At 43.1% G+C, this 17,294-nt stretch overlaps 1 protein-coding gene across 2 annotated transcripts in view; it reads right to left on the reverse strand.

The window, feature by feature from the left end:
* The window catches only part of LOC129811534 (connector enhancer of kinase suppressor of ras 3-like), an 83,971-nt gene that overhangs the window by 4,390 nt on the left and 62,287 nt on the right, over positions 1-17,294 (reverse strand). Inside the window, exons 13-23 of one of the 2 annotated variants that reach the window (XM_055862927.1) lie at positions 16,763-17,025; positions 13,569-13,606; positions 11,856-11,898; positions 6,484-6,537; positions 5,350-5,389; positions 4,685-4,854; positions 4,151-4,224; positions 3,915-3,986; positions 3,758-3,819; positions 3,467-3,588; positions 2,121-2,472 (exon numbers count right to left, since the gene is read on the reverse strand). In XM_055862927.1, coding sequence (XP_055718902.1) covers positions 2,121-2,472; positions 3,467-3,588; positions 3,758-3,819; positions 3,915-3,986; positions 4,151-4,224; positions 4,685-4,854; positions 5,350-5,389; positions 6,484-6,537; positions 11,856-11,898; positions 13,569-13,606; positions 16,763-17,025 — 1,290 coding nt within the window. Of the gene's footprint in view, positions 1-2,120; positions 2,473-3,466; positions 3,589-3,757; positions 3,820-3,914; positions 3,987-4,150; positions 4,225-4,684; positions 4,855-5,349; positions 5,390-6,483; positions 6,538-11,855; positions 11,899-13,568; positions 13,607-14,834; positions 17,026-17,294 lie in introns of those variants that run through there. The other variant, XM_055862928.1, reaches the window with a different exon arrangement.

The following is a 17,294-nucleotide window of genomic DNA, read 5'->3' on the forward strand; positions in this document are numbered from 1 at the left end:
GGAAGGTCCTAAAAATTGCACATGCACATTTGTGGCCTGCTGGAGGTCATTTTGCAGGGCTCTGGCAGTGCACCTCCTTGCACAAAGGCGGAGGTAGCGGTCCTGCTGCTGGGTTGTTGTCCTCCTACGGCCTCCTCCACGTCTCCTGATGTACTGGCCTGTCTCCTGGTAGCACCTCCATGCTCTGGACACTACGCTGACAGACACAGCAAACCTTTTTGCCACAGCTCGCATTGATGTGCCATCCTGGATGAACTGCACTACCTGAGCCACTTGTGTGGGTTGTAGGATCCGTCTCATGCTACCACTAGAGTGAAAGCACCGCCAGCACTCAAAAGTGACCAAAACATCAGCCAGGAAGCATAGGAACTAAGAAGTGGTCTGTGGTCACCACCTGCAGAACCATTCCTTTATTGGGGGTGTCTTGCTAATTGCCTATAATTTCCACCTTTTGTCTATTCCATTTGCACAACAGCATGTGAAATGTATTGTCAATCAGTGTTGCTTCCTAAGTGGACAGTTTGAATTCACAGAAGTGTGATTGACTTGGAGTTACATTGTGTTGTTTAAGTGTTCCCTTTATTTTTTTGAGCAGTGTATATATATATAGTGTATGTGTCTGTCCACATACACTATATATATATATAGTGTATGTGGACACCCCTTCAAATTAGTGGATTTGGCTATGTTGCTGTTTTGGCTATGTCCTGTTGCTGACAGGTGTATAGAATCAAGCGCACAGCCATGCAATCTCCATAGACAAACATCGGTAGTAGAATGGCCTTACTGAAGAGCTCAGTGACTTTCAACGTGGCACCGTCATAGGATGCCACCTTTCTAACAAGTCAGTACGTAAAATGTCTGACCTGCTAGAGCTGCCTCGGTCCACTGTAAGAGCTAATATTGTAAAGTGGAAATGTCTTGGAGCAACAACCTATTCAGCCGCAAAATGGTAGGCCACACAAGCTCACAGAGCGTGACCGCCGAGTACTGAAGCGCGTAAAAATCATCTGTACTCGGTTGCAACACTCACTACCAGAGTTCCAAACTGCCTCTGGAAGCAATGTCAGCAGAAGAACTGTTTGTTGGGAGCTTCATGAAATGGATTTCCATGGCCGAGCAGCCGCACACAAACCTCAGATCACCATGCAGTGCAAAGTGTCGGCGGGAGTGGTGTAAAGCTTGCCACCATTGGACTCTGGAGAAGTGAAAACGCATTCTCTAGAGTGATACATTTCACCAGATGGCAGTCCGACGGACGAATCTGTTTGGCGGATGCCAGGAGAACGCTACCTGCCCGAATGCATAGTTTGGTGGAGGAATAATGGACTGGGGTTGGTTTTCATGGTTCGAGCTATGCCCCTTAGTTCCAGTGAAGGGAAATCTTAATGCTACAGCATACAATTACATTCTAGAAAATTCTGTGCTTCCAACTTTATGGCAACAGTTTGGGGAAGGCCCTTTCCTGTTTCAGCATGACAATGTCCCCGTGCACAAAATGAGTTCTATACAGAAATGCTTTGTCGAGATCCGTTTGGAAAAACTTGACTGGCCTGCACAGAGCCCTGACCTCAACTCCATCGAACACATTTAGGATGAATTGGAACGCCGACTGCGAGCCAGGTCTAATCGCCCAACACCAGTGCCTGACCTCACTAATGCTCTTGTGGCTGAATGGAAGCAAGTCCCCGCAGCAATGTTCCAACATCTAGTGGAAAGCCTTCCCAGAAGAGTGGAGGCTGTTATAGCAGCAAAAGAGGGTACCAACTCCATATTAATTTCCATGATTTTAGAATTAGATGTTCGACGTGTAGGTGTCCACATACTTTTGGTCACGTAGTGTATTTTTACTGTCAGCTCTAATGTGCTCCCAAAGACCAAAGCTGTAACATTATACAACCAGAGGCAACATGAAGTGTGGTCTACTTGCACTTCTCTTATCCACAGATCTGATAGCATAAGAACAAAATGCATCCAAAGTGCACAACTACGGCTCTCACTTTTCCTTAATATCATATAAATTGTTAGATGGGTGGATTTTCCTTTTCCTTCTCAATTAATTAATTAATATATTTAAGTCAACAATTGTTTATAAAAAACAGCTAAAGAAGCCTCCTCACCATCTTCTGTCCCTATTTCTAGAACAGCCAACTCCTCTGTCTGCTCCCTGGGGTTAAAGTCTTCCCTGGCTGTGCTCCCTGGGGGGTCCTGGAAGGACGAAGCCTCCTGGTGGTGCTGTAGGGGCCCCTCGTTCTCCTGATGCTGTGGGGACCGATTTGTGTGGACCTGCACAGAGCACACCACCGTTTCCCCGGCAACAGGAGAGGCCTGCGAGACCAGGTCCAGCCAGGACTGACGATGCTTGGCCAGAGAGGACACGGAACTCTGTGATGTTATCGTGCTGACAGGTGAGGAGAAGGATCCGTTGATCTCGCTAGGAGGGGAGAAGGAGTATGGGGGAAGGAGGCTACCCTGGGAGACATGAACATAAAGGGTGTTGTTCAGCAGGGTTAATAGATGTCCTCTAGTGATTATTTTTTACTTTTACTGTTGAAAAGCGATAACCCAAGTATAAATACAGTAAAGTACACCCACTAAAAGGGTAAAAAATATATATATGTTAAGGAAATATGAAGGAAATTTTTTTTAGACAACTGCAAACTTTAAAGAGTAGGGCATTCAAGGAGTTGGTCTGATGGGAATCTGTGATGTCATCGGCCTCCCCCCTTGCTTTTTTTTTTTTACCGTTATTTTACCAGGTAAGTTGACTGAGAACACGTTCTCATTTGCAGCAACGACCTGGGGAATAGTTACAGGGGAGAGGAGGGGGATGAATGAGCCAATTGTAAACTGGGGATTATTAGGTGACCATGATGGTTTGAGGGCCAGATTGGGAATTTAGCCAGGACACCGGGGTTAACACCCCTACTCTTACGATAAGTGCCATGGGATCTTTAATGACCTCAGAGAGTCAGGACACCCGTTTAACGTCCCATCCGAAAGACGGCACCCTACACAGGGCAGTGTCCCCAATCACTGCCCTGGGGCATTGGGATAGTTTTTTAGACCAGAGGAAAGAGTGCCTCCTACTGGCCCTCCAACACCACTTCCAGCAGCATCTGGTCTCCCATCCAGGGACTGACCAGGACCAACCCTGCTTAGCTTCAGAAGCAAGCCAGCAGTGGTATGCAGGGTGGCTTGAGGAGCAATAGATAACAAAAGAAAGACCCCACTTGTGATGTCATGACATATCTGGACCACCTATTGAGATGTGCCTTTGTTAAGTAAATCAGGTGTTAAATGAGGTGAAAAGACTGGAGTGCCACTTTAACGCTCAACACTTTGCAGAAAGAAATGCAACACAGTGTAACTAGGGCCCCAAATGTTTCTTGGTCAGGTCACACGGTTAGGAAAAACTCCTAGCCCTAATTACCAGAGCTTCCTCAACAACCCAGTGCCTACTGACCTGATGTCCACTGCCATGTGGACCACCCACATCCGCAGAGTCCTGGCTCATCTGCTCTGAGTATGGGGGAGGGGGAGCCTCTGTCTCAGCCTCCTCGTGATCACTTGCCTCGCTGTAGCACTCTGGACACAGAGTCAAAATACCATTAGGCTACATACTCCCCAGTCTTCGCTTGACAAACAATAATCAGCAGGGATACTGAGGCAATAGTAGTAAAGAACAGTGTGAGTCAGTTGGTGGAATTGACTGATAAATGATAAATCATTCTGACTGATCAACATGAAAACTTACCAGCAGTGTTGCTCTCTGCTGATTCATATTGGATTGAAGCGAGCCCAAGCTTATTCAACCATCTGCAAAAGACAAACAGAGAGAGACGGTCACATTTCTCACGCTGCTTCTACGATGACACTCTTAACTTGACTTCCATGACACTCATGTGACTTACATGTTCATCTCCTCATAGGTATCAGCTGCAAAGTAAAACATCATGACTTGCGGGTGACATGCTTTGATGGCACTGCAAGAGAGAGGTGAACATTTATTTTCTCACTGTTCAATCACTCACACTCTGCTCAGACTGAAAAAGGGTCAGTAAATGGTCAATGATTACTTGGAATACTCATTGACATTTTTACACCAACAGTAGCATGATTTTGTAAAATAAGATAATAAGTTAATTACAATTTTTTCTTGCACTCCAATGCTCTGTCGATCATGAAGTCAGTCAGGTTAATGTATCCCTCTGCTTTCTCTGCCTAAAAATAAGACCGGATTGACAGATTCTTAGCATTAAAGGGATTCCCCTTTCAAAGCAATAAAAAAATAAAAAACACTATTCCATGCACCATCACCTAATCCATAACACCTTCAATTCTTGATATTGATTACTGCATTGTTGGGTTTAGAGCTGGCAAGAAAGGCATTTCACTGTACTTGTCCACGTGACATTAAAACTTGAAACACCCGTCACCTTTTCTCAATTTCTAGTTCACTCAAATCTGTTTGGACACATGGTAAACATAGGCTTTATTAATTCCTCCATCACGCCAATAAGTCATGCAGATCACATCAGCCTCTGTAGAAGAAACTGACACACTGACATTTCCAGCTTCAGGAAACACCATGTCAAACTCCAACGGTGACGAGAGGCAGCAGGCAGCTGTGGCAATGACAGGATGACTCAGCGTAGCGGGCTAAGTGGTGAACGTTACTCACCAGCGGATTAGTGTACCAGTACAGAGAAGTCTTCTTCAGCACAAACCAGTACTTCTTCCATTTGAAGCCCAGGAAGCCCTTTCCTTCCTTCTTCCTGTAGAGCCAGCCCTGGTGGTCAGATTCCCCCAGCTCTTTAACCGAGACCCTCCGCCTGCTCATTGCCACATTACCTGAACATAGAAACACACAGAGGATAGTTCCTGAATTCATGCACCGTGGTTGGATGCAACAATAAACCCTCCATTTCAATCTATTGCAATGCAGGCATTTTAATACGACACTTTGATTGGTCTCAAATTATTTTTATGTACAGCAAATTCAGAATCTCTTTTAACCATTTTCAGCCTACCTGTGTCACATGTAAGTTGTCAGACAGGAAGTAGTCAAAAAGGTCTTCCAAAGGATTATATCACACACAATGAAGCAGACTGCTCAGCATACAGTAACTGCCCATGAACAGAAGGCTAATAATACTGGGCTCTCTTGCTGAGCCTTGTCTTAAAGCATTTGCAACACAACCCTCCACACACACACACACACACACACACTCTCTCTCTCTCTCTCTCTAATCATCCTGTCACTTCACACGCCCACATCAAGGGGCCAAATTACAATTGAGCCGCACAAACAGCAAGCAGCAGAATCAGGCCTGGATAACAATTTACCTCCACGAGTCTTCCTCCTGGACTTCTGTCTCAGGGAAACCTTGGAGAACAGAAGGTAGTAAGAGGTCAGATAATCACTAGTTCAGGAGATGGGTGATTGAAGGTAGTGCTCGATCAGACAGTCATTCACCCAACTACCTCAAATATAGTCTCTGGAACATCCTGTTTCACACCAACAGTGGCACATATGTCTCTCTCGCTCTCACTCTCTCGAACATAATTATTTGTTGCCAACTTGTGTGCATTCTCGCTCTCTAACATCCTGTTCTGTCTCTTTCATGTTTTCATTCTCTTTCTCCTTCTCTCTCTGAAATTCTAAATGTGGTATTTACAAGAAATCAAATCAAATTGTTCATATATACCAAATAAAAATAAACTCAACATGCAACAATTTCAAAGATTTTCCTGAGTTACAGTTCATATGAGGAAATCAGACAATTGAAATAAATTAATTAGCCCCTAATCTATGGATTTCACATGACTGGGAATACAGATATGCATCTGTTGGTCACAAATATCTTTTAAAAAACTATGGGCCTCGATCTTGTCACGGTATTACTGTGCATTCAAATTGCCATCGATAAAATGCAATTGTGTTCGTAGCCCATAGATTATGCTTGCCCACCATGGGGCACTCTGTTCACAACGTTGACATCAGCAAACCGATCACCCACACAACGCCATACGTGGTCTGTGGTAGGGAGTCTGGTTGGACCTACTGCCAAATTCTCTAAAACCACGTTGGAGGCAGCTTACGGTAGAGAAATAAACAGCATGCCAATTGCACGCTCCCTCAAAACGTCTGTGGCATTGTCTTGTTTGACAAAACTGCACATGTGTAATGATCATGCGGTTTAATCAGCTTCTTGATATGCCACACCTGTCAGGTGGATGGATTATCTTGGCAAAGGAGAAATACTCACTAACAGGGAAGTAAACAAATTTGTGCACAATGAGAGAAATAAGCTTTTTGTGTGTATGGAACATTTCTGCAATCTTTTATTTCAGCTCTTGAAACATGGGATCAACACTTTACATGTTGCTTTGATATTTTGTTCAGTGTATAAAGTTAATTTATATATTTAATGATGATATCATATGAGAAAGGAATTATAGATAATCTCCAGTACTTACAGGGTTGTAGTCATCAGCTGCCATGGAGGGAGCCAGAGATATAGGGAAGGCAGCCTGCAGAGAGAGACCTTTTAAGTTTATTCACAGACCTTAAAATACTCATGCCGTGTGGTTGGATGCAACAAGAAAAAAAATATTATTTACCCTCCATTTTAAATCAATAGACAGAGTGCAATACTAAAAATGTCAAAAACGTCAACTTGTTCTCTCTGGATTCAGAAAAAAAGGGGGAACTGCCTCATCATGGATGAGTAGGTATCCATTTAAAGCATGTACACTAAATTGCATTTTGTCCCCATAGGTCAATTTTCACATGATTGTGTCAGCAGGTAGCCTAGCGGTTGCTGGTTCAAATCCCTGAGCAGACTAGGTGAAAAATCTGTCAATGTGCCCTTGAGCAAGGCACCTAACCCTAATTGCTCCTGTAAGTCGCTTTGGATAAAAGTGTCTGCTAAAGAAAAAAAAAAAAAAAAATGTAGTCAGTCCTTTTCATTACAGCAAAATATCTTCAAACCAAACATGGAAACCGACATTGTCACAGGCAGAAACACAGTTTTCTTTGCATTGACATTATTGACCAACTTCCTCATAGGATACTCCCTCAAGGGAACTGGGCTCCAAACAGAGAATAACTGAAGGTTTCGATGGTGGGACCCTAACAGACCCCATAGCCACACAAACCAAAAGGTACCTTGCCAGTGATAAAAGCATGTGAACTAAGGATACACTCATTCCAGATCCATAGTCATAATAGATCTATAGTACATGCATCCAATTCAGTAAGATGTATGAATTGAAAACTATTTAAGCACTGGCAGCTCAAAAATCCCATTCCTATAATACATTAATAATACAACATAAATGATATCAAGATGATAATTGTTTTACTAATCAGTACCTGTTGCTTTCAAACCAGGTTAAGAGATATACACTTCAGAGTCCTGCTTCAGTTAAACTAACTGCATCGTAAGGCTGGTCCTCACCAAATGACACATACCACAGAAAGGAAACCTACCCAGCATTCACTTCTCCCTCAGTTTAGCTCAACACACTTGCATCTCAGTCAGCAACATGTTTCCGGTTGTTAGCCAACCGATGACCATGAGCTAAACTGAATGATGCCTCACTGTTACCACAGCTGCAGCTTTACGCAAGGTCTATGAACTTCACTCTATGGATCCACTAACCACAGCTAAACAGATGAACTAACTGTACCGGTTATCAGATTACAGAAACTATGTAACCAGCTCTAGAGAGCAGCATAACCACATCAGAGAGGTCAAGAGGGGCCAAATGCTTCCACACTCAATCACTGCTGGTTAGTGCCATCTGGGGGATCCATGGGACTTCCCTACCCTAAACCCTAACCTAACTCTAACCATCTTCAATGGGGTAGGGGGACCTCCCAAGAATCCCGAATAGGACCAATAACTGCCATGGTTGGAACTGAATACAACATCACAAAACTACGGGGTAGGCCTAATTGGTAGGATTTGTTATGTTCAAGTGCCAAGCAAAACACTGACTGGACTAATCCCGGGTTCAGTGAACCTTTTTATGCCTAGCCATTTCCTAAAATGTGTGTCTTTCTATGATGTATTGACTAGTTAAATTGTTTAACCAAACCCCGTGTTTGTGTAAAGATCATATCGGCCTATAATAATGCAGTTTTAACATAAAGTATCAGTGATTCAGAATTCTTCCACTTGAGTTAGTGTGTGCGCCACCACCCAGTAACCACTAGATGTCCCTCTAGCCAGCGCTTGTGTATAATACGCCAAACCTGTTGACTTGACTTTCATTGAATTGTCAAACTCTAGCTCTAGCCCATATATATCAACAGTCTGTGAAAACAATTACAAGTACACTTGCCATAATGATTCGGATATTACAGTCTATCAAAGCCATCATTACTGAATGAATTTCATAAAATATACCATAACGGAGGTGCCTTAGGAAAAAGGAAAGAAATGTGTCAGATCATCAGAAGATTGCGGGAGCTGTATTGTTAGACTTCCGTGCAGCCTTTGATATTATTGACCATAATCGGTTATTGTAAAAACATATGTGTTTTGGCTTTACATCCTCTGATATATATTGGGTTGAGAGCTATCTATCCAATAGAACACAGAGGGTCTTCTTTAATGGAAGCTACTCTAAAGTAAATCATGTAAAGTGTGGTATTCCGTAAGGCAGCTCTCTTGGCCCTCTACTGTTCTCGATTTTTGTACTAATGATCGACCACTAGCACTAAGCAAAGCCTGTGTCTATGTACGCTGATGATTCAACATTATACACGTCAGCAACCACAGCTAGTGAAATCATTGCAACCCTAAACAAAGAGTTGCAATCAGTTTTGGAATGGGTGGTTAGTAATAAACTACCACTGAACATATCTACAACTAAAAGCATTGCATTTGGTACAAATCATTCCCTAAGTTCTAGACCCCAGCTGAATTTGGTAATGAATGATGTGGCGGTGTCATTTTTATTGAAAAGATAATATATGTTTCTAAACACTTCTACAATAATGTGGATGCCGCCATGATTACGGATAATCCTGAAGGAATCGTAGATTATGAGAAAGTTAGACGCAGAAATATCATGCCTCCAAAAAAATGCTAACCTCCCGTTATTGTAATGGTGACAGGTTAGCATGTCTTGGGGTATGATTTGTGTGTCTAACTTTCTCGCTCATTATTTAGGATTTATTCAGGATTATCCGTAATCATGGAGGCATCCACATTATTGTAGAAGTCTTTAGAAATATTTTCTATTCTTATTTACTATAAAAGTGACTCAAATGCGACAATACATTATTTACCAATAATTTCTATGGCGTACAGAGCCCACCCCCCAACATATGGGTGGTCACTGTCCCAATACTTTTGGAGCTCACTGTATGTATGCATGTAACTGTCCGTAGGACCTTTTTAGAAAAATAGTTCTTATAAAAAAATGTGTGTAGTTCAGTCCTTGAGCTGTTCTTGCCTGTTGATATGTATTATGTCATGTTTTATGTGGACCTCAGGAAGAGTAGCTGCTGCTTCAGCAACAGATAATAAAATACTAGATCACAGGCAGAGAGTTCCCTCTTGGTCCACTTATGGTTTTCTGGGAGGAAATATAAGGGAAAATCAAAACTCTTCTCTCCCTGTGGGGAGCCGTAGCCATAGCATTGTCTGCATGCGTGAGCAGATCTAATGCTCTGACTGGGGCTGTAATGTTGGTGGATGGAAGCTGCTATCTGCTCCGAGGATTGAATGTGGTGGGTTCTCCCTGTGCTGGGACACTAGTGGCAAACCAGACATTCCTGGAGAGGACAACTATTATATAGAGGTTACCCTCCTCCTCGTGTCCCCCCTGACCTCAACTCTCATGGGGCTCATTTCATGCCCCTTTGTGCCCATATAGTGACGGGCATAATATAGGGACATAGCAGGCTACACTTGTGTATAATACATCATCCTGTTGACTTGACATTCATTGAATTGTCACACTCTTTGCTGTGGACCATATACAGTATACCCACAGTCTGTGCAAACAATTACACTTACCATAATCATGCTGGTATTACATTCTACTAAAGCCATTACTATTGAATACATTTCACAAAATATACCATTATGGAGGTTCTCTCCCTCCCTTCCTCTGTCTCTCCCTCTCATATCAAGCAACACCATTGTCATCACCAAGTTAAAATGAACTGGGCCATGGCTTTTCAAATGGAAAAGATTGCTGGTACTGTTCTCATTCTTTCTAGAACAAAAGTCTTAGCATGTGGCATTAGAATGATTTAGCACTGAACATGTTTTGTAACATAAAAAACCACAGTGGGGGAAATTAAGATAGCCCTCCGCCACTCATGTCAGAGTCCAATAGCCTTCCTGGGAATGGAGATTTGTCACAGCATTGTGGGCTAAATCTCCCGTCATGTTCCATTCTGAGAATTGTCACGGCACTTAATATTCCCCGAGCCCTGCTCCGGAGCAAGGGGCTTTCACTGGCAGACAGTGTCTCTTCTTTACCCGGGGTCTCTCATGCTGGGCTTGGGCCCCGGGCTGCAGGGCTGGAGATGGTATCAGGTTCTTTACACTGCTCAGTGTGCTGTGACTACAAGAGATTGGCAAAGGCCCCACTGCGCTGTAAGACCCTGTTATAGGTAATTGCCCAGTTGCCTGGCATTGTGGCACTAATTCCACAGGGAACACAGTGGACAAATTGAGTTAACTGAGTGTTGCAGTGGTCCATAATTTGATGAGCAATGATGATCCCCCCCACCTACATACATGATCCCCCACTCCTTCTGAAAATATTCAGAGGGGGAAAAATGTAATGTATGACTTACACAGCACCTCCCCCTCCCGTCCTGTGGCTTACACAGCACCCCCCCCCCCCCCCCCCTTGACATTTAGGTCTTGTGTTAAATAAGTCCTGGACAGCATGCACCTGCAATGCACTAGTGATACGTTCCCTTGTCACTAGGCCCCCTGTGGTCATATATCAGACCCCACTGGATGTGTATGTCTGTTATGTGTGATTTAGGGATTGATATTAACTAACTCATGGCTCTCTTGGATATGACAGGAAGGGAGGAGGCAGGGAAGTGATCGCCAGGGCCCAATATTTCAAAAGTTATCCATCTGGATTTCACCTATCAGATAGGATTAAATACATAGAAATAGAATGACTAGAACGAGAGTCCCCAATCAAGTCAATGATTGGTCCATTCTATTTCTATACATTTAATCCTATCAGATAGGCGAAATCCAAATGGATAACTTTTGAAATACTGGGCCCATGCAGAGGCTTGGCCACTGAATATTACGATACTCCCCCCAGCCAGGTAATCCAATACTTAGATCTGTCATAACCAATCAGTGGCAGGTCAATTTCGACAACGGCTCATTGAGACATAACAGTTGGTTATGTTCCGCTGCTGATAAGATCCTCCGGAATGGCCACTTTCATGGTTAGCTATTAACTGATATTAGACTGGCAATGAAATGGCCACGATTATGAAGACCATGAAGGATATGGATAATGGTTTAGAGTGTGTAGCAGGTCTCTTGTTAATCTGTGGTTGATTTTCTCACACTCACTCTTCTCCTCCAAAAACGACCCTTTAATTGATAGGGTATGGCAGAGTTATAAATCTATCACTGTTAATTGAATTGTGAAATCAATGCTAAGTATGTGTGCTTCATTCATCACAGGAGTACTCCAGGGCTTCTCATCACCATTAACAGGATCATGGGGGATTGGGATGTGGGGATGGAGACCAGGAGCCACTCTGAACCAGTGGGGTGGAGACAGAGTTCATGGACAAAAAACGGATTCTTTTAAGGCTCAGGGGTCAGACATGTCCTTACCGCTTGGGAGAAGGACCAGGATCGAATATGAGGTTGGCTGTATCTGGTGAGAAGAGAGGAGGCAAGATTAGAAACAAAGCATCTAGCATAGAATCTAGACTAATGACAATTAGTCAGTGGGCACATTGGTAATATTCACTTGTACAAAACAATCATTCTACCCCTTGCATCAACCTCAACATACCACATACACTTACTATAGCATTTTGGTTTGGGATGACTCATACAGGAAGTTGAAAATCACCAACACATACTTAGCGCATCCTTGGCTCATACATAGGCACTTACTGTCTTTATCTAGCCTCCATTTCAGTTAACTTTCTTATACAATTTGCGCCGACAAAATGGGTATTGTGGCCAGGTTTGTTTTCTCTCTGTGTCAGGAGGATAGTGGGGATCTATCAGGCAAAGAGCCACAGAAGTATGGAACACAGATAGCTATCGCCCAATGCTTAAAATACATACATTTACGCCAGCAAGCTACAAACCTCGCCCTGCAATTTCAGTTTATGAAGTCTTAAGCGTTTTTTTCCCTGTCTGATGATTCCTTACATCTTTCCTCCCAGTGTCAGTAAATTCAAAACTTGTTCGATGGTCTCAGAAGGTTGGTTTAAGATGGCTGAGACATGGTGAGATTTATGATCATCAGTCCTTCAGCTAATACGTCTGTGGATGTGCCCGCCTCTGATTTTTTACAAAGGGCTGCTGAAAATAATTCACTTGTGTGTAAGTGGATTAGCTAGATACTTTTGAGTGTCCTAAACTTATTGAATATTCATAATCAAGTATTTATGCTGTTACATGCAAATAATCACTCAATTGCCTACTGTATCGTGTAACAGTGTGATCTGAAATCTGTGCAATTAGGATGGACAAGGGACTTAATATGTGGGCACTCATGAGTGTGACAAACATGCAGAGAATGAGGGGGTCTTTAAATAGCAGTTTGGGGTGTGCGAGTGTGTTGGGATTAGTCATCAATCCCAGTGTTAATGAGTGCAGTCACACCCCCTCAGGCCCAATGAGAGGCCACGGAGGCTCTACCAAACAGACGGGGTGATTGACGATGGTGGAAGGAACAGTCAGTAGGTTGGAGCAGCAACAGTATTTATAGTTTGTTTGGAAAATCATGTTTTGTTATAACACGGTCATCATTTATGATTCCTCTTGTAAGAAGTCACCGAAGTAAGGTTAATTTAATTTCAATAAGGGGAATCCGATATGATTGGTGATGTCTTCAAAGATTAAACCCAAATCCCTAAAATAAGAAGTATCCTCATTCAGAGTCCTCCATTTCCACACAGAAGGATCTGGCCTGTTCCTTCTGGGTCTTAATCATTCAAAGAAAGTCATGCCTTGAGTATGTAACACTACCTGTCTGTGGTCTAGCATGTCGTATCCCAGTAGTCTGTTGGTCTTCTTGTCTGGTCCTCTGACACCATGAGGCTGAGGTTAGTTTTCTAGCACGTACTTTTTTCATTTGTCGTTAAAATCCGGTTCAGAGCACCCACCCCTGGCTTGGTTAAAAACATGCCACTACTCCCTGACTGACTGGGGGCTCCATTCAGATGTCACCAAATATCAGGGGTATTTGTCCTATCTGACCTCATACTTCACATGCTTACAGTACAACACACAAGCAATTGAGAATGGGTTGTTATGAGTGTTATGGTTGACTATGAGTCAGATGAGTGACGTAATGTGACCACCCACCTGTTGGGGAAGCCACTGCTGGAGCGCCTGTCAGACACCTGTGAGTGACGGACACAAAGAACGAAGTTAACTCATTCACTACCCAGACAGCACTGGTCAACAGTTAGTGGCCTTCTGAGTCACTTTCTCTGCATCTTCTGTTCTTGTGGGTTAGAGACTACACTAGTCTGTCTTGCCCAGATCGTTGAAAGGCATTGGAGGCAAGACCTGCTCTACAGTCACTTAAAAATCCTTAATGTTTTAAGAACATATATCTATCTATGTGGCTAATTTAGAAGTTTTGATTTACTAATGTGTTAAGTTGGACAAATCGCTGATTCGCCTCCAAGACTTAACATGTAAAAAAGAAAAATAGAGCATGTCATTCAACACACCAACATTTTCTCCTGCGAAGAAAATGGTGAAAAGAAATACATACAAATCTGTTAACATACATAACATCTTTCCCTTTTCACATGAACATAATGCATGGCTGTGGCTTTTGTTAGAAGTGAGCAAACAGTGCAGGGAGAAGCAAAGAGCAGTCTGTATTCTCCCCCCACCACAAACATGCAGATTAGTTAAGGACCGCAGGTTGCCATAGCTAGGCAGGCTAGGGCAGGGCACAGATGGTTAGAAGGAAGAGAGACTAAAACAAACAGAGACAGAGGGCACCCAGACAACCGGTATAATCATGCAGGGAAAAGGTAGAGCGGGAGATAGTAGTGAGATTAATGTAGAAATATGACAAAGTCAATGTTGTTCTTCTTGTCTAGTATTATGATTTTCAAAAGCCAAATTGGTCTGCCAGCTTTTTTGATAAAATGTAACAAAGAAAATAACAAAATGAGTCCCGAGTGCAATTCAGATGTAGGAGAAAAGGCGTACAGAGGTTAAAAGAGTATATTTTAAGCAAGATACAATAAGACATATGCTTCACTCTCCCTAATTAGAACGTAGGGTCCATTTAAGTTTGAAATAAGGCAGTTGCAGAAGCATGGCCAGCAGAGAGAGACAAGGTAACTTTAGCTTGACTATCCAGTTTCGCCACATGCTTCAAAAAAACAGAAGTAGAGTTCATTCTCAAAGGTCAAAGCAAATTAGGCCAGATCATAACAGCTTTAAGCCCCTGAAGGTCCCCTCGAGGGTGAATAGCCACTGAAAGTATCAATTCTAACACCTTTCATGGAAATGGTTAGTGTGGAGATTTGACAGATCACCAACCTATAACAATAAGTTTCATCTAGTTCTTCAGTAAAAATAAATAAAGACAAAACAAATGAGAAATGGAATCAACTGGACCTTTAATAATATACTATCAAAATGTTACAAAAAAGGTACAATTGTGTTTGTTACATTTGACATCTCGTGGTATTGAATAATACTGTCAGTTCAACTCTGGTGTTGTTTCGCTTGTTATAAGCTTTCCATAGAGTCTCACTAAGCTATCTGTGCTGATTACAGAAGACTGCCTGGCCAGTGACTCCAAAGGCCTAACCTACACATCTTTGTTCCCAAGGCTGATTGTAGACAAGCAGCTGTGCGCATCCTTTGAGCAGGGTGATCACAGAGCAGTGTGTCTACAGCCTCCAGAACAAGGCAGGACATGGGACTGTACAGAGAAGAGTGCATAGCCTTGAACCCAGAGAAAATAATTGCTGGTGATGTTGAAACAGTATTTTGTCACCCGCCATGCAGCGTCAATCTGTGACAGTAGAGTTCCTATATGCATAGCTTTTAAAAAGGCCAACATTGGCAGTGTGTAGTTTAACTGAATGGTAACAAGGGCCTGACATGTAAAGAAATACACAGTAGATATACAAGTACAATAGAAACCTGGAAACTCTTTTCTTTGTATCTCAAATAAAAACACACCGTTGGAATTCAAATCTAATACTCCCTGCAAAAGTGTTTGATTGTATCTCAAAGATACAGTGCTATACAGCGCATTTGGAAAGTATATAGACCCCTTGACAAGATTCTCTTATGATGAAACCAAGATTGAAGTATTTTCCCTGAATGGCAAGCGTCACATCTGGAGGAAACCTGTCACCATCCTTACGGTGAAGCACAGGTGGCAGCATCATGCTGTGGGGATTTCTTTCAGCGTCGGGGACTGGGAGACTAGTCAGGATCGAGGGAAAGATGAACGGAGCAAAGTACAGAGAGGTCCTTAACAAAAATCTGCTCTAGAGCACTCAGGACCTCAGACTGGGATGAAGGTTCACCTTCTAACAGGACAACGACCCTAAGCATACAGCCAAGACAACATAGGAGTGGCTTCGGGACAAGTCTCTGAATGTCCTTGAGTGGCCCAGCCAGAGCCCGGACTTGAACCCGATCTAACATCTCTGGAGAGACCTGAAAATAGCTGTCCAGCAACTCTCTCCAGCCAACCTGACAAAGCTTGAGAGGATCTGCAGAGAAGAATGGGAGAAACTCCCCAAATACAAGTGTGCCAAGCTTGTAGCGTCATACCCAAGAAGACTTGAGGGCTGTAATCGCTGTCAAGGGTGCTTCAACAAAGTACTGAGAAAGGGTCTGAATACTTATGTTATTTTAGTGTTGTTTCTGTTGCAAAAATGTCAACACCTTTTTATGCTTGGTCATTATGGGGTATTATGTGTAGATTGAGGAAAAAACAAATCAATTTTAAAATAAGGCTGTAACGTAACAAAATGTGGAAAATGGGAAGGGGTCTGAAAACTTTCCGAATGCACTGTAAGTAAAAATAAATATTTAAAAAAAGTTCCCATGAAGATACATGGCTGATAAGTCCCAAAACATTCCTGTTGTCCATTTGTAGACAGATAGACAGACATTTCCTTTTGGTAAAACGTCTAGCTCCAAATATTATTGTTCTCATGCATGTACTGGGTGTGGCAGCCAGCGCACTAAATATTCCTATATTTATCTGATTGTGTGGCTGAGATGGGATTGGTTGGTAGTTGGTAGGGGACTGGGATTGGTTGGTAGTCAGTAGGGGACTAGGATTGGTTAGGATATGTATTATAATGCAGTGAGTTAACTACTAAAGCAGTTTGGTTGTAGAGCAGTACAGTAGTAGTAACACCGGGAAGGCAGGGAGAAAGTGAGAGAGAAGGAGAGCCCACTGCAAACAGTCGGAGGACAAAAAGGCACTGAGGAGGACAAAGACAGGAACAGGAAGCCCATCATCAGTGAGTCAATAGCTTAAGCCGTGTGATCCAACTGACCAGTAGCGAGGGCTCTGCCGGGGGGCGTTTGGAGGCGGGGGCTATGGGGGTCTTTTTGCTGTCCAGGTCATGGTCCTGGTAGGGGATGGTGGCGCTGTGGTGGAGGTCCTGGTTGGCAAAGTAGCGGCTGCCCCGGATGTGGTCCACCCCTCGGACCAGCTGCCGTTCCCCCAGTGGCCTGTAGGGCGGCGCCACTGATGTGACCTCCTCAGCGATGGTGGGGATCCGCTCATTACTCAGGTATCTGTACAGTAGATCCTCGCCTGGAGGGGAGCGTGGAGGGAAATACACATCTTTAGTACAATTGATTAGAAAGTAATGTAAAAACACACATTACTGAGAATAGGTTGTTGATTTTAAGGCATATCTTCAGTAGGCCTAAAATATATTAAGAGAAGTACTGTTAAATAAAATGAGGAGTACAATTGATCTCTACAACATGAGTTGGCCATGCAAGGACAGAGCATTGCACAGGCATCTAGGCCAATTAAATAATTCTCCCACTCCACTACCATTGCAGTGTAATTGGGTT

Source organism: Salvelinus fontinalis, chromosome 15 (assembly GCF_029448725.1).
Source record: "Salvelinus fontinalis isolate EN_2023a chromosome 15, ASM2944872v1, whole genome shotgun sequence".
In the NCBI taxonomy this organism is placed as follows: domain Eukaryota; kingdom Metazoa; phylum Chordata; class Actinopteri; order Salmoniformes; family Salmonidae; genus Salvelinus; species Salvelinus fontinalis.